Source organism: Protopterus annectens, chromosome 8.part1 (assembly GCF_019279795.1).
Source record: "Protopterus annectens isolate FY-2018-M chromosome 8.part1, PAN1.0, whole genome shotgun sequence".
In the NCBI taxonomy this organism is placed as follows: Eukaryota; Metazoa; Chordata; order Ceratodontiformes; family Protopteridae; genus Protopterus; species Protopterus annectens.
Window position 1 is genome coordinate 123,695,620 of NC_056742.1, and position 13,188 is coordinate 123,708,807.

Sequence of the window (13,188 nt, forward strand, 5' to 3'; positions counted from 1 at the left end):
GGAGTTCATGAGAGTGTTCTGTAATTACTACAAATAACCTTTCTAGATACACTTTGACCCACATAGATAGTATTAACATTAATATGTATTGAAAATGTTTGTGGGCAGCATAAGTCATATGGATTGTACAGGAAGAGTACAGAATTGAAAAATGGAAATTAAGTAACTAAGACTTAATCATTAAAATGTCGCATTATGTCAGGATCCATTTACTGTGATGGCAAACCTCCTTTCATACCTACTTTAATTTCCTTTCATTTATATCTACTACCTCTTGAAGATTGGAGAGCATACCAAGACTGTTCTTTATCTGTTCACACATAGTTTTTATGCAAACCAAGACTGTTCTTTATCTGTTCACACATAGTTCTTTGCAGAGAGAATGAGAGGACATGCTAACCTTTGAGGTAGGTGACAGTGTTGGTTCAGATGAAAGAAACCTTGACCAGCAGGATTCATGCCATTCCTGGAGTAATTTATGTACACCACAAGAACGAAAGTTCCAGAATTGTAGGAGAGTAGAATTCGGCCTGTTTGAAAACACACTGGTATGTGGTATGAAAGGTTGAAAAGAAGAGAAGGTGGGGAAGAGCTTCAGGACTGCATTAAGGTAGAAGTGAGGAAGTGGTGAAGTACCATACAGGAAGAAATGAAGAAAGAAAAACATGAAGTATTGTACCAGGAGAGGGATAAAAGTTTAAGATGGTAATGAAGTACTGTACCAAGAAAAGGAAGGATGTGTAGGAACGGAATGAAGTAGTGTACCAGAAGGAAGATGGATGTGTAGGAAGGGAATGAAATAATGATCCAAGAAAGTGATGGTAGTGAAGGGAATGGCATTTTTTACCATGAAAGGGAAGGAGATGTAAGAATGTTTGAAGCACTGTACCAGGAAAGACTGTGTGTGTTGGAAGGGAATGAACTACTGTTCCAGGAGAAAGATGGATGTGTAGTAAGAAAATGATGTATTGTACTAGGAGAAGGAAGGAATTTTAGGAATGGATAAAGAACCATACCAGCAGAATGACAAAGTGAAGAAGGGAGAGAAGCACTATGTTAGGTGAAGGTAAGAAATAAAAGGATCAAGTACTGTGTCATGAGAAGGATGGAAGTGTAGAAAGGGAATAAAGTGAGGTACCACAAATGGTTTCTACTAAAGCAAACATGCATTCTAGAGACCTAAAGTTATGTTATCACATCAGTAAGAGCAGATGGCATTGTAAATACCTAACCCAATGAATAACCTATTTCTGTAATAGACTAACCATACCAATAAATCAGATTACTTTCCTAGCAACCCTTAACACCAGTCTGTCTAACTTGATTGATGATCACACATTTTCACCAACAACATGTGGAGAAAGTCTGCTTATTAGGGGACACTACTAGTTTTTCACCAGTACTGGACAATGTGGCTGAGCTTCTTAATGGACTCTTTTGGTCATGATCTTAGTAAGAATCTATGAACTCTGAAGGATGTAAATGTAGGAAGTGAATGAAGCCCTGTACCAGGTGAAGGAAGGAGTGAAGAATGGGAAAAGTATCAAGAGAAGGAATGAAGTGTAAGAAGAGAAAGCAGCTGGTCTGGCTAAAGAAAGATGGGTAAATGCACTGTGTGTGTGAATGCGTGTGTAGACAGAATGACTAAAATGTCAATAGGGAAAAAAGGCAACAAAGTGCATCCAGCAGGTCTGGATGGCCCTACACATAGAGATATGTGGGAGAGGAAATAGGAATATTCATGATGGGCAAAAGAAAAAAAAAGTTTGATAGAAAATGTAGGAAGACTTGGTAGGAGAGTAACGTTTGGTAAAGGTTGGAGAGAAGTTTGAAATGGTGCACATCAGGTATAATTACCAATTAAGTTTGTTACCTCTGTAAATAGTAGCAACAAAAGAAATTTCTGTCTGAGGACACTGAAGCAAGTACCCTTGAGGATAAATGGACTGATGAGGAAGTGACTAAGGAAGTAGAAAAGAGACTCAGGAGCATTCTGGAGCTAAAGTGCAGTTAACAAGATTTGTCTCCAGAATGCTGGAGTACTGCAGAGATGCTTAGTGTCTCTATTAACTGGAGTTGTACTCCAGGAGTGATTGTTGCTAACTGTGACTCCATTGTACAAAATAGGATCTGGGACCGAGCCTGATAAACAAAGGCCTGAGGGTCATCGCTTCTTTGCCAGGGAAGAATATAGAAGTATTTTCTGTGTCAGGCAGGTAGAGTTCCTGAAATGTAATTGTCTTATTAATTAACAGAATAAATAACAACAGGAGACTTTCAAGTCCATCTTGATCCATTTCTTGGTTCAAGTCACTTACTGGTGAGATGGACAAGAGGAATCCTGCATGGGTCATGTGTAAAAAGGATGTGTTTGGACCATCCTGCCATCCCAGTTAATGAACTTTAACTAAATAATCAAGTAAACTCTGTGGATGCATTCTGTATGGATTTCATTAAGGTATGTGGCACTGTACATCACAATATTTATTTTTTATTTATTTAACATTTGTTGACTGGGAAAGTCTGACTAGAACAGAGCTTATTTTCAGCAGAGGCCTGGAGAGAAACGCTCCAGACACGTCTTTGGAATGTGGGGGGAAACTGAAGTACCCGGAGAAAACCCACACAAGTACAGGGAGGACATGCAGACTCCACATAGAATTTACCCCAGCTGAGAATCAGACCAGAGAACATCTTGCTGTGAGGCGATAACATTAACTGCTGGACCACTGCATCCACAATAATAGACAAGAAAATGAAAGGGTACTGTATAGCTCAAAATGATGAAGGTTGATATAGCTGATAAGGAAATGTCTGTTTGTTTTATCCTCTCCTACACACGTTTTTGAGTTTATTCACCTGGCCTCCTGCCTGTACCTCCATAGTGATTACAGTTGAGGGTTGCTGGAGTCTCTGCCATGATATATTTGGGTCTCTTTTCTCAGTGACCAACAGCGGCAGCTCTCATGCTCACTTTTCCCCTGCAACAGTCAACAGTGTAGCAGGCTGTTGACCCTGGCCTGGTGAGGTTAAATGCTAGTGACATTGGTTACTCCACAATTATGGGAAGTGGAAGGGCTCAAAGGGGCCATGCTGCAGCAGATGTCAAGACCAAACTGAATAGCCTCACAGAGAAAAAAAACACAAAGCGGCCTAGAGTCACTAATAAAAGTTCTTATGCAGAAATATAAGTTAGTGTACATTTTAAGTTCATCATAGAAGTACATGTTTTGGGACATCATCCAAACTGTTAAAAATCTGCTTAACCTGTAACTGGAGAGTTTCAGCATTTGCAAATTGACATATTTTGTGCCATTATAAAATTTAGTGTCTGTGAAAGAATACATAAAGTACAAATCTTTGAAACTAGAATTTATTACAGAGAAAATAATGGGTAAAATCCTTGGGGTGAAGTGCTTTGAGTTAATTAAAATATGTGCTTGTGTGGCCATTGGTAGCAACATGGCTTCCGGGAGCAGTGATCTTGTCTGACCAGCTTGGTTCTGTATTACAGCTGGGTGGTATCAATAATAATCAAAGGGAACACTCCAGGTGTGAGTCATATGAAGTGTGCCATTCTTTTGAGATGGTGTCAGATAAGAAAATAATCAGATAATTGAAGGAAGGTAAGGTGGTAGGGGCAGTCTGGTAAAATGAGTGGGAAAATGCCATAATGGAAGGCTTCACTGGCTGTGATAGGGGATATTATCAGCAGAGAGGCAAGAGGTAAGTGTGGTGCTTTTACTGTTCAGTAGTTTCATATCAGTGATCACACATTAGCTCATGAGCAGAATTAGTGCATCCATAGATTTCACTGAGGATTTGATGCAGTCATAGCAGTCTTGGGTGGTAGTTTCCTGTAAGTCTAGAAATGATAGTACCTTGGTCATAAATAGCGGGAGTTCACTTTAGAGAAATGTAAAAATAATTCTTGCTAGAAGGGGAAACCCAAAAAGAAATGTGAGCTGAGGGAGCAATATTGGGTAAAGTGGCACTGGAGAAAGATTCTGATGCATCTTTACATACAGGTTGAACCAGTCAGTACAGTATGAAAAAGCTGTGGACACACTGAATAGGATGCTAGTCTATGGCCACGATGATTCCACAATGACAAACTTCCCAAACAATAAATACTGTGAAGTTGTAGATCATTGATTTTTTTTCTCATTGAGGAAAACAACTGAAATACTCTTGTAGGAGGCTTTTGCCCCTCCTCCTTTAGCTTATGTAACCAACTCTGAAGTCACACCAGATAGGACAAAAAGGCAAAAACAACAATTCCAGGAGATGCAGACTTTATGGAGTTTGTCATTCAGAGAGTTTACATTTGGTGTGTCATACATTTTCCTCTTAGCTTGTACTGACAGGAATACAGGTTCATAGGTTCAGAGATTAGTACTAGACTAACTGCCCTTGCAGGCCATTTTAAGCCTAGCCAATTATCCCATGTGAGACTCAAACCCAGCACCTTGTGTTTGTAAGGCAAACACCTTAACCATTAGGCCACCCTCCCAACCTTAGATTAGTACTAGACTAACTGCCCTTGCGAGACATTTTAAGCCTAGCCAATTATCCCCTGTGAGATTCAAACCCTGTACCTTGTGTTTGTAAGGGAAACACCTTAACCATTAGGCCACCCTCCCAACCCAACAGTGAACTTCAGAAACCCATATGTCTCCTTAATACATCATGTCATATGGGAAAGTTGTTACTTGTAATACTGTGTAGTGACAGAGAGTAGTGGTGAGAGTTCAGAGTAATAGAAAGGGTCAAAGGATAGTCATGCAGATAGTTTGGTGATGAATGAGTTGCTCTTCATGGATAGCCTGAAAGCACTGTTTTTATACACTGGAGGAAAGGCAGACATGGGACAAATTCTACATACAAAAAACAGAGTTAGGTGGTGGGGTAAAATGCAGAAAGAAGGATGACAGGTTATGAATGCTTGATTGAGAGATATAGATAGAGATACATTAGGAAGTTTTATTTCACATAGAGTGAGCTGCATTGATATAGAGGAATAAAGACAACTGTGGCCTAAGTGACTCAGGGAACTGTCATGAGGGGATTACAGTGCTTTGCTGGTGGACCTTTCTTTTAGGAAAGTGGCACGGAGCATGTCAGGCCACACATTTGAAGTTAGAATCCCTGGTGTAGATTGGAGTTCACAGTGCATTTGCTTTCATGGGGGGGGGGGGGTAGATATTAGTGCATCTCACACACATAGAAGTGGCCTACCTTTTGGTTTCCATTGAGCATCCTTCCCTTGGGTGCTTCAGGTATGCATCAGGAACATAAGGTTTAATCAAAAACAATAAACCCATCAAAGATGATGGCACTATGCTCCATTACACTTGTTGCCCACAGGGAATCAAGAGACAAGCAAGAAAGTAGTGCAAACAATGTATTTCATGGAGAGGGTGGTGGGAACTTGGAATGTAATAACTTGTTGTAGCATGCTATTTAGAAAAATAAGAAGAATTCAGAAGAGCACTAAACATAGACTATGACAAAGAGAAGAGGACATTTGGTAATCAGGTTACTACAGTACTTAAGTGGACTAGATAGATCAGTGTTTTAGCTTTGCTGGCTTTGTTTTTATGCCTGTATGTTTATGTGCAAAATATTGAAAACTCTTTCTGAAGTGAAAGTGTATTATATAGTTAAATTATGCATAGTCACATATTACAAAAAGTAAAAGGCTGCTGAACATGTTACTGTGGCTGGATTGAGAATATCGTCAAGCTGTAGATGCATGAGGGGAGTAAAATTATTGTTTTGGTTTACCCTACGACAGTTTACAACGCCCTGTTCACCATGTGGTTCCACCCAGTAGTGTCACAGAAGATTACCTGCGCAGCTTCAGACAGTACCCTACAGCAGAAGACCTGAGAATGCCCTCACTTTCACCAATTGGTCTGGATCCAGCCACTGCAGCAGCCTATTATCATTCTGGGTTTCTCACGCAACATTCATTTCCCCATCCAGCATACAGGTGAGACAAGATGTAAAATGAATGCAATCAGTGTGGCAACTTTATATTCCATTTAAGGTTATGTTGGTGTTCTTTTTCTGAAATGTTATGGTATTACTTCTGTACTGTTATGCACTTTTTGTAGTCTTCAAATTTTTTAGTTTGGCATTGCATGTATAAAATGTTATGTTAAACATTGTAGAACCAAAAACATAACTTGAGGTTTATTTATTTATTTTAATTTATTATGATTTCACCCTTCTTCCCTAGAGGGGAATTTGCCTTGCATGTCTCTATCTCTGAGAGTCCCTCTAGAACCAGTCAATAGTTACTCCAGTTGTCCATCCACCTAGATAACCCCCTCATTTGCTTTTTCAAATGATGTAGTTTACAGCTGCATGGTCCTCATTCATGTGTAGGGCAGTGATTTCCCATTTTGGTGAATGAAGCATTTTGTCTGTCAGATGCTCTGCCAAGTGGGCTAGTGTCAGGATATGTTTGGGGTTCGAAGAAGGCTTCCACTGAGAGTAGAGGGTCAGCAAATACATCTTAGTATGAGCCAAACTGAAAAGGTGCCTCTTCATTTTCTCTTTTCGGCTGTCTCGTGCATGCATGCAAGTACACACACACACACACACACACACACACACACACACACACACACACACACACACACACACTCTAATGTAGCAGTAGTGCAGGAATACCAGCAATGTCCTCTGCAGATTTCCTTTTGTTTCACCCATAGACTTGTTCACCCACCCAAACTTCTAATAGCCAGGTCTTATATCCAGAATGAGGTGACTGGTATGGCAAACTGAAATTTAGCTGCAGCACTATTTGGCAGTCATATTGTTTTATTTTGGGAGCACAAAAATTCCTAGATGTTCCACTCCTTCCTTCCAGAATGCTCAGCTGGCAAGATGCCACTTTCTTTCTTTTTTCTTTTTTTTTTTTTTTTTTTTTGCAGGCTTTTTGCCCTACAATGTATTGAGCATCACCCTCCTGCTAGCCACTCACCCCATTCATTCTCCCCTTCACCAGGGTGAGGATTGACTGGGAGGAGCTGTCATTTGTTTTTTCTCCTGGCTGCAAAAGCATGCACTTGGCAAGGTTCCATGGAGGGGGACAAGATTTGGGCTGACCACAGAGGATTCTACTCAGTTCCTCAAAGGGCATTTCAACAAGTAGCCCTGCTCCTCCCCTGCAGCACAAGCAGTTGTCTCTCCAGTCGCCACCAAAGAGATCACACCATTCTCTATGCCTTTTAGTGCACACAACTCAACCCTCACCCCAGTATAGGTGAGCAGGCAAAGCCCCTTCACTTTTCCCCAGTCCTGCTTGGCTTTTCTAGTGGTAGGGCAGCTAGAACCCAGGTCACCTGGGTCAAAATCAGGGCATCTTCCCCTGTACCATGGAGCCAGGCATCAGAAAATGCCATTGTCAGTGGATTCCCAGTGAAAAACACGCCAAGACATAAAAAGCATACAGACAGTTTTGTATCAGACTTTAGAAACTTGGTGCAACTTGCATTAATCTGACCGCTCTATAGAGAAGTGTTGATCACTCTGCAGAAATAACTGCCTAACATAATGCATTTCCAAACATAACTGTTTAACATCATACTGATGGTAGAGTAACTGAAAATTAATTACTATTAATCAGTATGTAATCATAAAATGAGAAAAGAAAGTAGCAATGGCAACAAGTAAGTAGGAATTAATGCAAACAGACAAGATTATTACAAGATGAGGTAATGACAGCAGGGACAGTTTATTGATGTTCTTCATCTCACATTGCTGCAGTCCTTACTTATGGGTAGTCCGCTGTCCTCGGTCGGCCCGAATACCAAAGTATTAGGCTGACGTCGGTCATGGGCGCCTAGATCTGACATCAGAGCGTCAGGGTATAAAGGCGCATGATCGACGTCATATCCTCAGTCTTTTTTGCCGCATGGTCCGATGCAGAAGCAGCGTTGCAAGTGCCATTTGGCGTTCTGAAATTTTTCGTTTTCGGAGTTTCAGACCGATACCAAGTTGGGCTAAGTACCCCGTTGGGGAATATTTTTGTTTTTTCTTGCCTCAGTTACTTACCGGATGTCAGAAAAAGTGAATAATTGTATTTCTTGTGGGAAACAGATACCGCATAGGGATTACCACTCGCTTTGTATTCCTTGTTTGGGACTGGAGCACAACGTAGTCGGGTGTCGGTTTTATGCTAGGTTTAATAAGCGCACTATAAAACAGAGGTTAGATTGCGCTAGGTTAGTCTTTGGCAACAGGTGTAATTTTAATATGCCGTCGGATGTTCCGATGCCTGCTTCTACTAAGAAGCGCAAAAACAAATCTTTAAAGCCTAGGCAGGATGATTCGTCCGTTTCGGACGCTGGACTTTTAGAAGCTACAGCTGAACAGGTGGATCCGGCTGAAGTTTCTGTTGAGTCCTAGGGGGAAACTTTGATTTTACAAGATGGCAGGTCGGCTGAAGGGGCCTCTCAGGTTACTATCTCCCTTCTATGCCTAAGGTGGTTAGGCCTTCTGCTACTGTTTCTAAGGCTCCTTCTAAGGGCAGGTCTGTTTTGCCTTCCTCTGGTGTCAGTTCTGGTTCTTCAGGGTCTGTGCCTAAAAAGCACATGCTTAAAATGGCAGAGGATTTGATTACTTTAATTAGAGGTTCTATGCCCCCTCCTGATAAGAGGCCCAGGATGGAGCCAGAGTTGGAAAGTTTGGAGCAGGCCTCAGATGATTCAGAGTCTTCTGCTGAAGACATTCAAGATTTCCCTCCTTATTCTGATTCTGATGCAGAGGATTCCACTCCTTCTGCTTCTCCTCCAGAGGATTTTTCATTTTCAGAAACTCTGCATTCCATGAGGGAGCATTTTAAGTGGAAGGAACAGGATTACTCTGATTCACGGAAGAGGCTTAGGGAGTTCTTGTTTTTACCACAAACCGGACAGGTATTACAGGGTGCCTGAGGCTCATAAATATCTGTATAAGAGTCCTAGGGCGGACCCAGAAACTATTAGTCAAGGGCCTAAGGGTGTTAGAGCCTCTGTTGTTAAGAATCCGGTTCCTCTGGATAAGGAAGCTAGAGCTTTGGATAGATGGGGTAAGAAGGTGTATACCTCTTCTACTTTAGCAATGAGTGCTTTGAACTGCCAGTTTCATATGTTGAAGTATCAGAATTTCCTCCTTTCTCAGCTAAGATCTAAAGTGGATGCTTTGGCAGAGGGCATAGAGTGTAAAGAATTGCAGGATTTAGTACATGTTTCTGAACAGGTGGGTAAGCACTCTTTGCAATGTGGTTTTGCTGCTTAACAGGCTTCTTCTAGGGTGGCTGCCGCTAGTTATTCGTAGGCACGCCTGGCTTAAGGATCAGAATTTGTCTGAGCATGTTAAGTCTAGAATTCTGGATGCCCCTTTACAGTCTGAAGTTTTGTTTGGTCCTCCTGTGGAGTCAGTCTTAAAGAAAATGGAAGACAAGGCTAAGTCTATGCAGACTGTTAAAGATTTTTTGCAGGTACAACCTCCAAAGTTTAGTAGAAATTGACCTACTAAGGGGTGGACGTACCCTACTTCTGATTCTCAGTCTAGGGGTAGATCTAGGCTTGGTAGGGGCAGAGCTCAGAGTACCTTCAGGCCGAGACAATGGAGTTCGCCTGTTCAATCTGCTGGTGAGGGCAGGGGCCAGTCCTTTCGTAAACAGGCCCAATGACCTGCATTTTCAGCTGCCAGATTCTTTTTGCCGGGCAGCTCCTTTGGGAGGAAAGTTGGCTCTTTTCAAGCAAAATTGGCATTTAGTCACCCAGGACAAATGGGTATTGGACATTATAAACCGAGGTTACAAGTTCTATTTCCACACCATGCCTCCTTTCAAAGGCATGCCAGACGTCCCTCCTCGGCAAAGGATAGAGGCTCACAGACAAATTTCTTTACTTCTTCCAATAGGAGCTATACAGCCAGTTCCTCTGTCAGAAGTGGGCCTAGGATTTTATTCTCGCCTGTTTATAGTTCCAAAGAAAGGGAACACGTGGAGACCAATTTTGGATTTATCTATCCTCAACACTTACCTGGACATTCCAAAGTTCAAGATGCTGACTTTACAACAACTTTTACCTCTGTTGGGAAAAGATCACTGGATGGTTACTCTGGATCTCAAAGAGGCTTACCGTCATGTTCCTATCAGGCCCAGTTGCAGGAGGTACCTGCGTTTTCGGGCTGGAAATTTACATTATCAGTTCTCTGCATTGCCCTTTGGCTTATCTACTGCCCAGAGTGTTCACAAAGGTTCTGGCTCCAGTGATAGCATTTTCAGACTAAGAGGAATACAGATTTATCCTTATTTGGACGACTGCCTGATTATTGCACAAGAAAAGGACGAACTTCTTCATCATCTACAGTATGTGATGGCAGTGTTAAGATGCCTAGGGTATTCTGTGAACGAAACAAAGTCCAGTCTAGTACCCTCTCAGGACATGTGCTTTCTGGGTGTGAGACTGAATACAGCTTCCCAGATGGCCTTTTTGACCCCGGACAAACAAAGAAGCCTTTCTCTTTATTTCCAGCAAATGTCTCTACGGTCCAGGCTGACTGCAAGGACAGTCCTTCAAGCCTTGGGGTTCATGGCATCTTGTATTCTGGTGCTTCCCAATGCCAAATTGCATATGAGGAAGCTTCAATGGTATCTCAAAAATGTGTGGACACAGCACTGCCAAGATCTAGACACTGTCATTCAGATAATACCCTGTATTCAGAAGGAGTTTTTGTGGTGGGCTCAGGAATGTCACCTAAACAAGGGACTCTCTGTGACCCGGCCAGAGGCGAGTCAGATTCTAACGACAGATGCCTCGGACAAGGCTTGGGGAGCACACCTCAATGGAAAATGGGTGCAAAACACGTGGCCTGTCAAACTCCAACATTCGCATATCAACTTGAAGGAAATGTTAGCAGTCCAGTTTGCATTGATGGCTTTCAAAGATTTACTTCACCCAGGGCAGGTGTTGATTCAAACAGACAACACTACTGTCATGTGGTACATCAACAAGCAGGGGGGAACCCATTCTTACCCTCTTTGCAGGCAAGCGATGATTCTGTGGGAAACTGCTCTCAATCTACACCTCAATCTTCAGGCAAGGTTTCTTCCAGGAGCACAGAACTCCTTAGCAGATGTATTGAGCAGACAAATAGTGGATCCTCACGAGTGGAAATTGGATCCTCATGTATTTCAACAGTTGACAGTGTTATGGGGAACTCCAGACATAGATCTGTTCGCTTCTCCACTAAATTACCAGTTGCCAAAGTTTTGCACAAAAATGTTTCATCACACAGCTTGGAAGGTGGACGCTCTATCATTCAGTTGGAACAATCTGCATGTATATGCCTTTCCACCTCTGCCTCTTCTTCTTTCCAAGGTACTTTTGAAGGCCAGACAAGACAAGCCAACCATGATTTTGATAGCACCGGATTGGCCTCGACAACACTGGTACCCACTACTGAGGAGTTTAATACGAGAACCTCCATGGCCTCTGCCTTTGATTCCGCTCCTTTTGTCACAAGAGGACAGTCACTTCCTCAATGTCAAGATTCAGTCTCTGCATCTAACAGCCTGGCATATTCTGTTTTAGACTCTGGAAGGTCTCAGCTTCCACAACAAGTTTTGAATGTTATTTTGGAGGCCAGCAGGCCTAGTACCAGGAAAGTTTACGCGGATAAATGGAGGAGATTTTTTATTTGGAGCAAAGGAAAGGACCTTGATGTCGCCAAACCTGATTTAAGTGTTGCTCTTCAATATCTTACTGAGCTATTGGACAAGGGTTTGCCTTTCTCCTCAATAAAGGTTCATGCTGCAGCCATTTCTGCTCACTATGATTGTGACCCTCCTTTATTCTCTCATCCTTGGTTTAAGCAATTTCTTAGAGGGGCAAAGAATATAAGACCCCCACGTAGAGCTCCTACTCCTGCTTGGGATCTCAATTTTGTGTTGGAAAAACTTACTCTACAACCTTTTGAGCCTGCAGCTACTGCCGAGTTAATGTATTTGTCATGGAAAACTGTTTTTTTTGTTGGCCATTACCTCTGCAAGAAGGGTTTCTGAATTACAGGCCCTCATGGCAGTGGAGCCTTTCCTGATTTTTCATAAGGATAGGGTATCTTTACGTACTAATCCTTCCTTTATGCCTAAAGTGTTTCTAGTGTGGCCTTAAATCAAACTATTCATTTGCCTACTTTTTATGCAAACCCCCAAAATAAAGGGGAGAAACTTTTGCATACTTTGGATATTCACAGGCAGTTACGTTTTTATTTGAGCAGAACCAAGGAGTTCAGACAGTCTCAGCAATTGTTTGTTTCTTTTGCTTTGGGTTCACAGGGTAAAGCTGTTTCAAAACAAACTATTTCTAAATGGATTGGGTTTTGTATTTCTTTCTGTTATTCCCATCATGGCAAGGAGATTCCTGCTGGAATCAGGCCTCATTCCACTAGGGCTACTGCTACTTCTACGGCCTTTCTAAGGGGGGTAGCTACAAAAGACATTTTGGAGGCAGCTTCTTGGAGTTCAGTGCATACCTTTTCTAAACATTACCACCCTCCTCTTTATTCTAAGTCTAGGGCTGGATTTGCCACTGCAATTTTACAGGGCATTTTAGCGGCCCCTAATGCTTTATGATTTTTACCATCCTCCCTTTCCCGTTGCTTTGGGATTCTACCCATAAGTAAGGACTGCAGCAATGTGAGATGAAGAACATAGTACAGTTTTGTACCTACCATAAATGTAGATGTTCAAGATCCACATTGCTGCAGTCCAATACCCTCCCTCCTTCCCCACTGTAGTTTGACTTGGTGCTATGCTTTAGGTGATGGTTGTTGTTGGGCATGTTTTTGGGAGGTATTCTGTTTTTGGCTGTGGCCTTTCTGGTTTGGCCTTCTGACATCTGGGGCAAGAAAAGACTGAGGATATGACGTCGATCATGCGCCTTTATACCCTGACGCTCTGATGTCAGATCTAGGCGCCCATGACCGACGTCAGCCTAATACTTTGGTATTCGGGCCGACCGAGGACAGCGGACTACCCATAAGTAAGGACTGCAGCAATGTGGATCTTCGAACATCTACATTTATGGTAGGTACAAAACTGTACTTTTTACTCACCAAACAGCAACTAGGTTGTTCTGTAGTGATAGGAACAGAAGTTAAACATTGTTAGGAGGCAGTGTGTGT

General features: G+C 42.1%; 1 protein-coding gene across 5 annotated transcripts in view; it reads left to right on the top strand.

The window, feature by feature from the left end:
* The window catches only part of GSE1 (Gse1 coiled-coil protein), a 1,449,259-nt gene that overhangs the window by 1,097,033 nt on the left and 339,038 nt on the right, over positions 1-13,188 (top strand). For all 5 annotated transcript variants that reach the window (XM_044081755.1, XM_044081750.1, XM_044081752.1 and 2 more), the window contains exon 5: positions 5,798-5,995. In XM_044081755.1, the coding sequence (XP_043937690.1) occupies positions 5,798-5,995 (198 nt within the window). The remainder of the gene's footprint in view (positions 1-5,797; positions 5,996-13,188) is intronic.